The sequence below is a fragment of the Opisthocomus hoazin genome, chromosome 13 (genome assembly GCF_030867145.1).
Source record: "Opisthocomus hoazin isolate bOpiHoa1 chromosome 13, bOpiHoa1.hap1, whole genome shotgun sequence".
Classification (NCBI taxonomy): Eukaryota; Metazoa; Chordata; class Aves; order Opisthocomiformes; family Opisthocomidae; genus Opisthocomus; species Opisthocomus hoazin.
In genome coordinates, this window is record NC_134426.1 from 26,050,525 (window position 1) to 26,063,071 (window position 12,547).

Genomic DNA, 12,547 nt, shown 5'->3' on the forward strand with positions numbered 1-12,547 from the left:
AGTCTCTCCCCATCACCCAGCTGCAAAGTCCCCACGCTGCCATTAGTGAATCCAGTACTGCGTCCAGTTCTGGGCTCCCCAGTTCAAGAAAGATGAGGAGCTACTGGAGAGAGTCCAGCGCAGGGCTACGAGGATGATGAGGGGACTGGAGCATCTCTCCTATGAGGAAGGGCTGAGGGAGCTGGGCTTGTTCAGCCTGGACAAGAGAAGGCTGAGAGGGGACCTTAGAAATGCCTCTAAATATCTGCAGGGTGGGTGTCAGGAGGACGGGGCCAGACTCTTTCCAGTGGTGCCCAGCGACAGGACAAGGGGCAATGGGCACAAACTGAAGCAGAGGAAGCTCCAGCTGACCATGAGGAAGAACTTCTTCCCTCTGAGGGTGACGGAGCCCTGGCCCAGGCTGCCCAGGGAGGCTGTGGAGTCTCCTTCTCTGGAGATATTCCAGCCCCGCCTGGACGCAGTGCTGTGCAGCCTGCTCTGGGTGACCCTGCTTCGGCAGGGGAGTTGGACTAGATGATCCACAGAGGTCCATGCCAACCCCTACCATGCTGTGATTCTGTGATTCTGAATAAATGAAAAAGCCCCTTGATAAACGCCGTGGCGTGTCTGTATATCAAATAGATACAATTAACTTTCCACAGAGGCCAATGCAGCCACCAAAGCAAAAGATATTTGGCATTGTGTTTTGTAGGTGGGGGACTCTCTGACTTCAGCTGCAGTGAGGTAGGGAAAGCTCTTGACCTTCCCAGCACATCAGCTGTCAGGAGATCGTGCTGCCCTGATTAATTAGCCCCAGCCTGCCTGCCACTCCCAGCCTGAGATGGTTGTTTTCACCTGTTCACGAAACTAAAGGGAGGGTGCTCAATGCATGCTCTTGCTTCCCTCTGGGAAGTTCTGCTGTGTTGCAGGTGGCTCCCAGAGCTTCGTCTCTTAAAGTCCATTTCTGTGTGCTTAATGAGGTTTACAGAATCTTTGAAAGGGAAATCTCAGTGTGGGAGAGCTGGTGGAGGCCTTCGGAGATCCCCTCGGCCACCCCATGGGATCAGCTCTCCCTATATTGCTCCTGATGGGATTTTTATGAGCCTGCGGTAGGTAAACCTGCAGTGACAGCAATTCTATGCCGTTCCCAGCAGCCTGCAGTGAATCACCCGTATCTCACTTCCGAGCAGTTCCCTCCCTGTCACCCAGCAACAAAAAGCTCTTCCCTGGAAGACGAGAGGAATCCCTGCGAACAGCAGAGAAGTGGTAAGCGTAGAGCTTTATTGTACCGTTCTTTTCCGCTTACAGCAGGACCTGCGACGCTGCTGGTGGCACGGAGGTCTTCACAAAGGCCAAGCAGCTTTGGGTGTTTTCCCTGTACCCCTGACAATATTTACAGAGCCTCTGCAGTGAATCAAAGTGTTAAGGCTGTCTGCATCTCCCTGGCAGTCCTCCAGCCCAAGCGTGGAGCTGAGTACCTGCTCTTTCAGCTGTCGAAGCAGCTGGCTCCCCTAACCTCCCAGCAGGACAGATCTGATTCACTTTCCAAGGCAACAGCTACTTCTTAGGTGGCTCGTGCATCCACCAAAGAGCCTGTTAGTGCTGTCTGAGAGGTCAGAAAGGAGTGTTAGGCAACTTGGTCTGGAGAAATCGGGCCCTACCATCTGCTACCACAAGGAACAGAGATTCACAGTCTCAGGCTCGTCATCTTCAGGGGTTTCTGTGAACCCATCTCCAAACCCCTCTGCTTCCACCAGCTCGGGTTTCTTGTTGCACATGGGGCAGAGCTGGTTGCGGATGGCAGATGATCGCATCCAGATAATGAGGTTCCAGCGTTCCCCAGAGGCAATGGGCAGCGCCCCATGGATCTGCCCTCCTCGGTGCAACAGCCCCCGGGCTCCTACGTGCTCGATCTCTATGTACTTTGGCACCGGGGCAGGATCCTGGAACGAAGGGAGGCAGACACAGCATTACACCAGGAGGTCCCTAGCAGAACAATGCTCAAAGAGGTGAAACCTTCACTTGTCACCTCTTCACCCGCAGAGCAACACGGGGAGGACTCGCTGCACCTCTGAAATGCAGCCGCTTCAGCGGTGCCTTGGCAGCAGTTTAGTGCAACTGTTTTCAAGGAAGACATTCTCAGTGCCGGGTCCAGAGGGAATTTAAAGACAGAGTTTCAATCAAAAAAAAAACCCAAAAAAACTGTTTCACCAGTGTAAGGGTGCTTTTACTCCTTTCTTGCTAGGAAATGGGGGCTACAGATTTATATTTAAGTCTTATCTGAAATAAATTACTTCTCTCTCTCTCTCAGCACCTCCCTGCTCATTATTGCAGCTGGGGAAAGATGGGCTGGTTTGTTTTTCTCCAGCTCCTGCTATGACACCTGCTGCTGCCCTCTCTTTGAACTGTCTGCAATTAGCTTGACCACTGGTAATGTGCTTGTAGCAGAAAAGGCTCCTGTATAACCAAGACATTTAAAAAAAAGGGGGGAAGGGACAGAGCAGGCTTGACTGTCAGAAGTGAGTAATTGTTTTTCAGAACACAGGTAATGCCTTGAAACTGGGGGGCGGGAGGGTAGCGGGGAAGAGAATCGGGGTCCGGGTTAGGAGTATGCTCCGTACCTGCCTGAAGTCCCCAAAGTACAAGTTGCCTTCTGTGAAGTTTTTTCCCAGTGAAACGTTCAAGGTGACTTCTGCATTGTCATAGTGAGAGCTCAAATCCAGATCTTCGTGCAGCGCGTACTTGACAACAAATGCTTTATGGCTGTCCAGACAAGCACCCCCCAAGTCGGGGTAAAGCAGTGCCGTTATGGGCCGCAGGTATTTTTCACGCAGGGGGGTGAGGAATGTTTCATCCATCCCCAGCTCATTTAGTAAAACCTGTCTCAAAGAGAGGAGATGGGAACAGCTGACCAACTACATCTGCTGCTTCATCAGAGCTGCTGCAGAGCTCCCTTGTTGTCTTCCAACCCTGCTGCTTGCTCGGATAAAGAACTGAAGAGCAAATGCTCCAGCTACAGGCAAAGGAAGGAGGCTCAAGGTGGAAAGTGATGGGGAAAAGACAGAGCAAGATCAAAAGTTCAGTGTTCTTTTGAAAACTAGCTCCTGATTTAAATATGTATTGCTTAAGTACAAGGTGCTCTCTGCTCCGAGACCCTAACTCCCACCCCCCTTCCTTGCACCCCCCCATCCTTTTGTCTGTGCAACACACATTCCCTCAGCCCTTTCACTTCAAGGGGGCTGTACTCAACCTGCGCTGTGCTCAAATTACGGACGCTTTTGGAAGGGAAGGAAGTGCGAAGCGAGGAGGTAAAGAGAGTCTGCTTGTCAACACAAGAGAGTCCTACCCCGTAGTTGTTCATAGTGTTGGGTCTGCCTTTAGGCATGTCCGACTGCTCAAAGTTCTCCAGCTCGTCGACTAACGCTTGGCAGAACTCCTCTGTGAACACTGGGAGTCGATAGATCCTCTTATCTGTCAAGAGAAGGGGGACACTGTTTGCTGGGGAAAATAACAGGTGAGAGTGGTCGCCTGGCTGTCGTGCTGTCTGGCTACGCTGTGCCGGTGTCAGTGAGAACGCAGGACCCACGTGCTTCGCTTCGTGCTCAGGCTGCTCAAAGGGCTGGAACCATTCCCTGGGATCGGCTCTGGGATGTTTCTCACGTTGGCCCCTCGTTTCCAGCCTTCCCCATCCAGTCGGGAGATCTGGCACCGACTTAAGTGCCTGCTGAATGTGCCAGGGGAAGGTTCTGAGAGGGTCGGGAGGGAGGGCGGTGAAGGAACAGCTCAGCACAGGCAGTCGGAATACAGCCTCTTGGAAGGAGGAGACCCAAGGTCGTTCAGGGGATGGGGCCAGGGGAGACCAGGGGGAGACCAGGCCTTCTGATCCGCCTTTCTGGGTCGAGCCCCAGAGCTCTGTGTTAGGGGAGCTCAGTATTGAGGATACAGGGGCCGAGATACAGACAGCACGGAAAGGCTGCGCATCTGGAAATCGTGCCTTGGACAAATCCCAGAGCCCTGCACATACACAACGTTTGTGTCTTTCTTTTTGCCTTGACTAAAGGAGGCAACGGTACAGCTTCCCCTCTACATTTTGTCAGCATTTCTGGTAGGGAGAGAGCCCAAAAACCCAGACCTCTTTTTAATTAAAAAGACCGAAATCCAGACTGAAACTATTTCAGCTCGGACTCGCCAACAGGGAATGTCTGAAATAGTAAAGCATGTGGGGAGGGAAAAACAAGCTCCCCAGGCTAACAGTGTTCCTTCAGCAGGCTCCCCGTGGGGTTGTGGTACAACCAAAACCCCAGCCCTGCCGCAGCCGGAGCCTCTGATGAGACATCAGCAGACGGCCTGGAAAAGCAGAAAACAGGATCTCATCCAGAGCGTAACTGCTGCACAATACTGCCTCTCCAGAGACGCTCGTCAAGCAGCAAATAACATCCTGTTAGTCTCAGCTGTGTATCAAATCGGAGCTATTAAAGACAGGGCTTGAAAACAGCTGTCATCGCTGAAGCCGCAGTGTCACACGGGGAGATCTTTGCGGCTGATGCACTGTTTTGGTTACCTGAGAAGGACTCGATGTAGCCCAGGAGGCCATGGAGATGAGCGTCCGGCGATGTGCAGTATCTCACGATTTCTAGAAAATCTGGGGCCAGGAATGAATCCTGGCGTCAAGGGAAGGAGCATAAAAATACACAGAAACACAATTAGCCTGCGCAGGCTTTTACAGCCCAAGAGGGAAATGGACTTCCAGGCAGGCACAGGAAAACATGCAGAGTCTAGGGAGCAAGGCTGACAGTCACACTTGGGTTACTTCTGTGGCAGGAAATGCAGAATGTTCCTGGTGATTTTCGTGGTGGTTTGGGTTAAGTTGCTGCTTGCTTCATGGGTTTCTAAGTATAACTGGCCAGATTTATCCTTAGCATGACAGGAAAGAGCCTGGCTCGCATTATGGGCTCCTAACAGGTAAGTGCAAAGCCTTTCCTAGCAGATTTAGCATCTTGTGGCCTCAGCACAACAGAGTGATTACGCTCTGTTGTCAGCACCTCCCCACACAGATCACGACAGGGAGCAGCAGGGCAGACGACAGCAGATCTTGTTACCGAAGGGCCAGGGAGCAGTAAACCTGTGTGAACTCGTCTGCGTGTCACTGCTGATCTGCGGTAACTGCCCGGCTGGGAAGCCTCGGGTCTGGCAAACACAAGGAAATTCAAAGCGGAGCAGCCCCCGACAAAGAGGGCTGCCCCGCGTTTGCGGTGGGGGTGTACAGGCCAGCAGCCTGCTGCCCCCCTTCAGAGGAGTCACCAGTAACTTGGCTGCGCGTGACGCCTGCGAAGGGTGATTTCTGGGGCTGCTCGTTAGACCTCGCCGACCCGGTTTGCTGCAGTGATGCTTTGGGTCTAAATTACTAATGGCATCCCTAGTCCAGTACCCAGTGCTGGGGCAGCTTCAGTACAGAATGACCCTTCTCTGGCTGTAAGCCAGGCGGAGTCTTGCCTGGAGAACATCCTACACTGTGAACGTTTTTAATTCCATTTTGACATGCTACGCTTTGGTTTTAATTCAGTCCAGCCCTAGCACTGCGGGCAATCCCGAGAAGAGGGCTTCCTACCGCAAAAATAAACTGTCAGGCAGTTCCTTGGGTGGGAAATAGATGGCAAACATGCTGCCTACCTGCAGAATGTACACTTCTGGGTGTTTTCGTTTGTAGCACTTTGAGATGATGGCTTTGCGTTCTGCTGACTGATGAATTAACTGTTTTCTTCTCTGCACTTCTGCCTCAATCTACAAGCAAACATTAGAACATATTGTTAGCAAATCAAAAGGGATAACTGAAACAATTCCAGGAATTTGCTCATTGTTTTAAACCAGTTATTTTTGTTCCGGGCACCTCTGGCAGACCGAGTGTGTGCCTTTGCTTTTCTGTAGTCAAGATGGGGCCAACAAAGATTTGAAAAGCCAAATGCCTAAGAGGGAGTCGAGACACGTTCTCAGTACAGATGGCTCAAAAAATAACTGAAGTCTTTCCATGGATGTGTCAAGCGGAGCTGCGAGGTTTCAGCCCTTTCAGGCATTCTGACGCCTCATGAATCGCCGGCCTACGCTTTAAGAGTCTGGCTTATGTTCTGACAATATAAGCGTTGTCTAAAATAAAGACATTTGCTGGGAGGGAGACAGGACTTGTCATGAAGGGATTACTGCTAAGTGTTGTGGGGACAGGCTAATCTGTCATTTCAGAGGAAACAGCTGCACTAGCAGTTGATTTGGGCAGCTCTTCCTATTTAATAACCCCCCAGGAGATTCGTTTGTAACATTCCTCAGCAAAAAAGGAAGGAGGGTGTGCGGTACCCCCTGCTCCCGACCCCTGGTAACGCGGTGAGCGTAACTGACGCCGTTTTGTAAGGCAAGCAGCCATTCTCTGTGACCGAGCGGGTCACGTACGCATCCCCTGAAGGTCCTGGGAACCAAGCAGACGAACCAAACACATTTCTTCTTCCCCTCCCTGCCAGCCTGAAGACTCCTGGGTGCCAGGCTGACGGCCTTGAGGGTCCCAGGCACCCGGCCAGCCCAGCGCTGTTGATGACCCCGTCGCAGCACAGGGAAGCGTAGCAGCACCCAGAGCACCGGCCATAAAATCAAGTGAGTCCTAAGTGGGGAACTTCGACCTGAACCGCTGTGGGACAGCGAGGGCTGCGACACGCCGGTGGCCAGGGACGCCTCCACCGTCACTTGCTTTCCCCAAGGACTGAGTGAGTATCTCGTATTATTTTATATGACTGTTGAGATTAGGGTGGTTATATTGGTACAGCAAACCACGCGGTAAGATCTGACCCGATCTGCAGAGGGTCCACGTGATTATAAGTTAGAAGTTAAATTAGGACCCAGGAGGTTAGAAATTATAAGTTAAGGTAGGATCTAGGGGGTTGGAAATTATAAGTTAAGGTAGGATCTAGGGGGTTGGAAATTATAAGTTAAGGTAGGATCTAGGGGGTTAGAAATTATAAATTAAGGTAGGATCTAGGGGGTTGGAAATTATAAGGCAGGATCTAGGGCGTTGGAAATTATAAGGCAGGATCTAGGGCGTTGGAAATTATAAGTTAAGGTAGGACCTAGGGGGTCAGAAATTATAAATTAAGGTAGGACCTAGGGGGTTGGAAATTATAGATTATGTTACGATCTAGGGGGTTGGAAATTATAGATGATGTTAGGACCTAGGGAGTTGGGAATTATAAGTTAAGGTAGGATCTAGGGGTTGGGAATTATAAGTTAAGGTAGGATCTAGGGGTTGGGAATTGTAAGTTAAGTCAGGATCTGGGGGGTTGGAAATTATAAATTAAGAAGGATCTAGCGGTTGGAAATTATAGATTAAGGTAGGATCTGGCAATCCTAAACTCAGTTGCATTACAGATTCTGTACTGTGCTGCTTATCGTGCCGCACGCATCCTGCGCGTGCAGACCCCGCGCCGCCCCGGTCCCCAGCCCTGTCCAGCACCACCACCACCCCCCTGCTCCGAACACGGACCTTCCATCGTCGCCGTGACCGGGCGAGGGGTCCCCAGAGGAGCCCGGCCGGACCCCGGCGGTGCCGGGGGGAGTCGGGCGGTGGCCGTGCCCGGCAGGACCCCCCCGGGACCCCACCTCAGGGCGCTCTGCACCGGTAACACCCCCCCACCCCGAGGCCCTCGGTGCCCCCGGGGGAGCGGAGCGGAGCCCCCGGCCCGGCCTCACCTCCCGCACCGCGGCTCCGAACTCCTCCTCGCTCCGGCAGCCCCGCTCCCGCAGCGCCTGCAACGAACCCCACCCGGCCCGTCACGCACCGCTCGCTCGCCGGGCCGGCCGGGTAGGGGGGCGGGGTGAGGGGTGCCCGCCGTTACCCGCCCGTGGTCGCGGCGGAGCTGCCGCTCGTCCCGGTACCGCACGTGCAGCCCGTAGCGTCCCACGAAGACGTTGTCCGAGAAGAAGCAGGCGCAGGCCAGGAACGGGCGGCCCGCGGACATGTTTCCCGCCGGCGGACGACAAGGAGAGGGGCCTGGGCGCGGGTCCGGCCGCCAAAGGGCTCCGCCGAGCCGCGGGGGGTGGGGGGGGCGCCGCTTCCGGTCGAGCCGGCGGCGAGCCAGGGCGCGTCGGCAAATTCCGAACGGGGACAGGAGCGAAGGGAGAGGCGGAACCCGGCGGCAGCGGGAGGGCGCTGAGGAGCGGCGCCGGTGCGGCGAGCGCCGCCGAGGGGGACTTGCAGACGGGCCGCCGGCCCCGCCATGGACTCGGCGCTGCAGGTGGCCGAGGAGGAGGTGGTGGCGGCCGAGCCGGGCGGCCCCAGCAGCAAGTTCGAGGACATCTACCGGCTGCTGGCCGAGGGCTGCTTCCCGCCCAGCTTCTGCTCCATCAAGAGGAAGAACCTCAAGCGCTACGCCCAGAAGTTCGTCGTCGACGGTGGGGACCCGGGTGGAGCCGCCGGACGGCCCCCAGGCCGCGGCCTCCCCCTCTGGAGAGCGGGCGGGGGGGGCGGCCTGGGGGGGCTGCGGGGCCTGCGAGCGGCTGGCGGGAAGGCAGGGGCCTGCCGGGCCTGGGGACGGGCGGGGGGGCACCGGCACTCGCTGCCTCCCGGTGTTCGGGGGGGGGGGGGGGCAATCTGGGGCGGCACCGGTGCCCAGTGGCGTGGTCCTCGGTGGGGACCAAGGCGGCTGTGTCGTAGCGGAGGATTTTAGAATCGTAGAATCATTGAATCATTAAGGTTGGAGAAGACTTCTGAGGTCACCAAGTCGAGTTTTGCTCAGCTTTGGGAGCAGAAAAGAGGTTCCTGGGCTTATCTGGGGATGTATGAATCCTAGAATTGACCATTAAGGTTGGAGAAGACCTCTGAGGTCATCAAGTCCAGTTTTGCTCAGCTCTGGGAGCAAAAAAGAGGTTCCTGGGCTTATCTGGGGATGTATGAATCCTAGAATTGACCATTAAGGTTGGAGAAGACCTCTGAGGTCATCAAGTCCAGTTTTGCTCAGCTCTGGGAGCAAAAAAGAGTTCCTGGGCTTATCTGGGGATGTATGAATCCTAGAATCAACCATTAAGGTTGGAGAAGACCTCTGAGGTCACCAAGTCCAGTTTTGCTCAGCTCTGGGGGCAGAAAAGAGGTTCCCGGGCTTATGTGGGCATTTTAGAATCCTAGAATCAACCATTAAGGTTGGAGAAGACCTCTGAGGTCACCAAGTCCAGATTTCCTCATCTCTGGGGGCAGAAAAGAGGTTCCTGGGCTTATCTGGGGATTTTAGAGTCCTAGAATCGACCATTAAGGTTGGAGAAGACCTCTGAGGTCACCAAGTCCAGTTTTGCTCAGCTCTGGGGGTAGAAAAGAGGACCCTGGGCTCATCGGGGGCGTGATTCCCATTTAACTGCTTCTCCAGAGCCGTTGCAGAAGCTCCCATGGCAACAGCCCCGCTTCGTGGCATCTTCCCCGCTGTAGAAAATGGCCCTTTCGCTGGGACTGAGCAGCTGGAGTGGCCGCGAGAGCGCGTTGTTTTAGATAAACCTCTTGCATCTGCAGGCGGCTGCCTCTACTACGTGGGACCCAAGAAGGAGGAGAAGCGGGAGGTGATTGTGGATCCCGAACGGAGGCGTCAGGTCTTCCTGGAAAGCCACTTCACCGAAATCGGGAACCATCTGGGCCAGAAAAAGACCGTGCACCGGATTCAGAGCCGGTACTACTGGCTGGGGATTGTGAAGGATGTCGTGGACTGGGTAAGTTGAGAGCGCTGGCCGCGTCGGTGATGCCGGTATTTCCCAGGACGTTCAGGCAGCGGTCCCGGGTCAGCAGCTAGAAGAGCCCCGGTGCAGGGACGATGTCGTTTCTAGTGCCTGTTGCTTTGAAGCCGTGCACTAAGTAACTCTGCAGGTGAAACTGTTGGAACGTCCCGAGGCAGCTGGATAGATTGGATGTCTTTCCCCCGAGCACCAGGAATCCTGCACAGGTAGGCCTCCTCATGCAGGGCAGTTTTGGCCAGCGTGGGAATGTGGGATTGTTTCAGGCGAACGTTGGCGAGTCTGGCTTTGAGCAGGCTGGATTCCTACCAGAGCTGCCCGGTTCCCTAAGCTGTTGTAACAGGAGGAGCTCGGCGTTTCCGCCGGCTCTCGGCTGCTTGGCCTCACCTGTTGTGTTGCTGAAAGTTCCCTGCAGCAGGGCTCTGCAGCGGTGTGGTGTGAAGAAACGTGGTTGCGTTGCGTGGTCCGAGCAGCCTATGCTCCTCCAGCATCCTGGGGCTGATGGTTTTTCTAGCCGGCAGCAGAAGTTTAAAATACAATGTATTTGCCTAAAAGCAGGGTGAGAAATGTCTTAGCTATAGGCCACATTGAGAAAATGGGTTATTGTGTCGGAGAAAGCTGTCGGGTATGTTTTGTGACAGGTGAGCTGTGTCAGCCTGTTGTGTTTTGTCTTCTTTTTCCTGCACCTTGCTTTTTTTATCGGGTGGAAGGAAGCTGCTCAGACATGCTGTCCGCCTCATCCCTTCATAATCTCTCCGGTCTGAATCTGACAGAACCTGTCAGCAGGTTTTAAAGCCCTTTTGATACGTCTTTTTCCCTCTGCAGATCAAAATGTGTGAAACATGCCAGAACGCAGAGCACAACAAGAACGTGTCACGGAAAGCACGGCCTGTCAAAGTGGAATCACCCTGGGAAGTGCTGGGATTAGACATTCACGGTGAGTGTTTGTGCCCGACAGACGGGCTTGTCACGGCCTCAGACTTCCTGCCACGTGAGCCAAAGCTGCCTGCGTCGGTGTGAGGAGGTGCCAGGGAGGCACAGCCTGAGCCGTGTGGCTGGCTCCACTCTCTCTCCACGCATGGTGGGGGTTGGGGCGCGCGTTGCTTCCCGGAATTGAGACTCTGATGGGCGTATTTTTGCTGACTAAGGTCACAGGCACGTACTGGCCAAATGACATTGCAGAGGAGAGTCGTGGGCGGTCTCACAGTGCTTGTTTTGCCGGGCTGGGATTTTAACTTCCCTCATTTGGGTGATACTACAGTATCACATTGATTTTTCTTGACACTTGTTTATGCAGGACCTTTTCCTGAGACGAGCCAGAGCAATACACACGTCCTTCTTGTGACCGACTACTTCACTAAGTGGGTTGAAGCTGCTCCTCTGCAGAAGAAAGATCCCTTATCGGTGGCTAAAGCCCTGGCTACAATTTTTTACAGGTGGGCTCCTCTGTTGTTGGTTACATTGCACCTCTGCAGCGAGATGGGGTGTGCTGGGATGTGCATTGCAAAAATACTCTATGTCCACGAGATGGTTCCCCACAAGAGCAAGGACTCTGTCTCTCACAGGAGAGGCCACGCAGCGCCTCTCAGTTGCTCTTCACAAAGTGCTTGGGAAGAGTCTGTTACCCTCTTGTTATCAGGGGAGGGGAGGCAGAGGTGGTTGTCCAAGTAGCCAGCCCCCAGACCAAGAGAGCTGGTGCCCCAGTTCTCTGCAGAAGTTTTAAAACCATTCCCCCATCCCTCCTAGAAAGTGTTTATTTTGCACTCACGCGGTGCGTGTCACCACTTGACATTGTGCCTGTGGAAAATGCATGTGGCCAGTAGAGATTTGCATTCAGAGCAAGAAACTTTGCTGGCTTTTCTTGGTGCCTTAGCATTCGAAAGCAAACAGGCTTGGCTGTTTTGGAGCAGATGGAGCCAGCAGAGCGCTCTCTGCTCTTGGGGAGGCGAGGTCACGCCAGCCTCTTTAGCACCAGCTCCACTGGAAGGCCTCTGTTGCTTTTGCACCCCATTTCCCATGAGGACTGAACTCCTCTGGCTCTGCCCTGCGTTGGAACAGGCTGCCCAGGGAAGTGGTGGAATCACCAGCCCTGGAGTTGTTAAAAAATCATGTAGATATGGCCCTTCGGGACATGGTTCAGCAGGCACGGTGGTGTTGGGTTGGCGATTGGACTTGATGATCTTAGAGGTCTTTTCCGACTTTAATGATTTGATGATGGAGTAAAACCAGTTCTGCATCCTCTTCTGTTTTCAGGTTTGGAGCATCCAAGAACATTTACGCCAGTCAGACGTGGGACTTCTGTGAGGAGGTAGGTCGGGTGCTGGATGGCTCAGGGAGAATCAACACGATGTTGAGCAGGTTTGGGTGGGCGGCAGGTGCCGCAGGCGGAGCTGCAGTGTGCCGTCTCGGCGGTGGAAGGAGCTGATGCTGCCTTCTCCCTGCTCCAGCGCTGTTGCCAGCAGTACATGAGTTCCAGTGCTTTCACCCTGTTAGGGATTTAAGATTGTGGTTCTGTGGTGCAAGTCCTCCAGTCCCACTGTGGCCTTTCTGCTGCAAAGGAAAGGTCCTGTGAGGTGACGTCCATGAGATTCCTGCCCTACCCTGGGATTAACCCATCTTCCCGGTGCTGTGGAAAGTCTCAAGCGCAAGAACAGTCATTGCAAAACGTTTTGCCAGGCTCTGATTTTTCTGTGGAGCCTTTTCTGCTGAGCAGCATCTCCTGGCACGGGGACGGTGCCGTCCCCTGCTGCGGAAGCTGCTGGCTGCGGTGGTGCCAACCTGCCTTGTCCTCCCATGGACGTGACCCCCATGCCTTCGCAGG

At 54.2% G+C, this 12,547-nt stretch overlaps 1 protein-coding gene across 1 annotated transcript; it reads right to left on the reverse strand.

Annotated features, from left to right (window-relative positions):
• Nucleotides 1-1,243: 1,243 nt before the first annotated feature.
• Nucleotides 1,244-8,052, reverse strand: OGFOD2 (2-oxoglutarate and iron dependent oxygenase domain containing 2). The gene is made up of 7 exons (XM_075434429.1): nt 7,851-8,052; nt 7,705-7,761; nt 5,650-5,760; nt 4,541-4,640; nt 3,326-3,450; nt 2,601-2,858; nt 1,244-1,922 (listed from the first exon to the last, which is right to left on the reverse strand). The coding sequence occupies exons 1-7, from the start codon at nt 7,971-7,973 to the stop codon at nt 1,647-1,649; spliced, it is 1,050 nt and encodes a 349-aa protein (XP_075290544.1). The 5' UTR covers nt 7,974-8,052; the 3' UTR covers nt 1,244-1,646.
• Nucleotides 8,053-12,547: the final 4,495 nt, after the last annotated feature.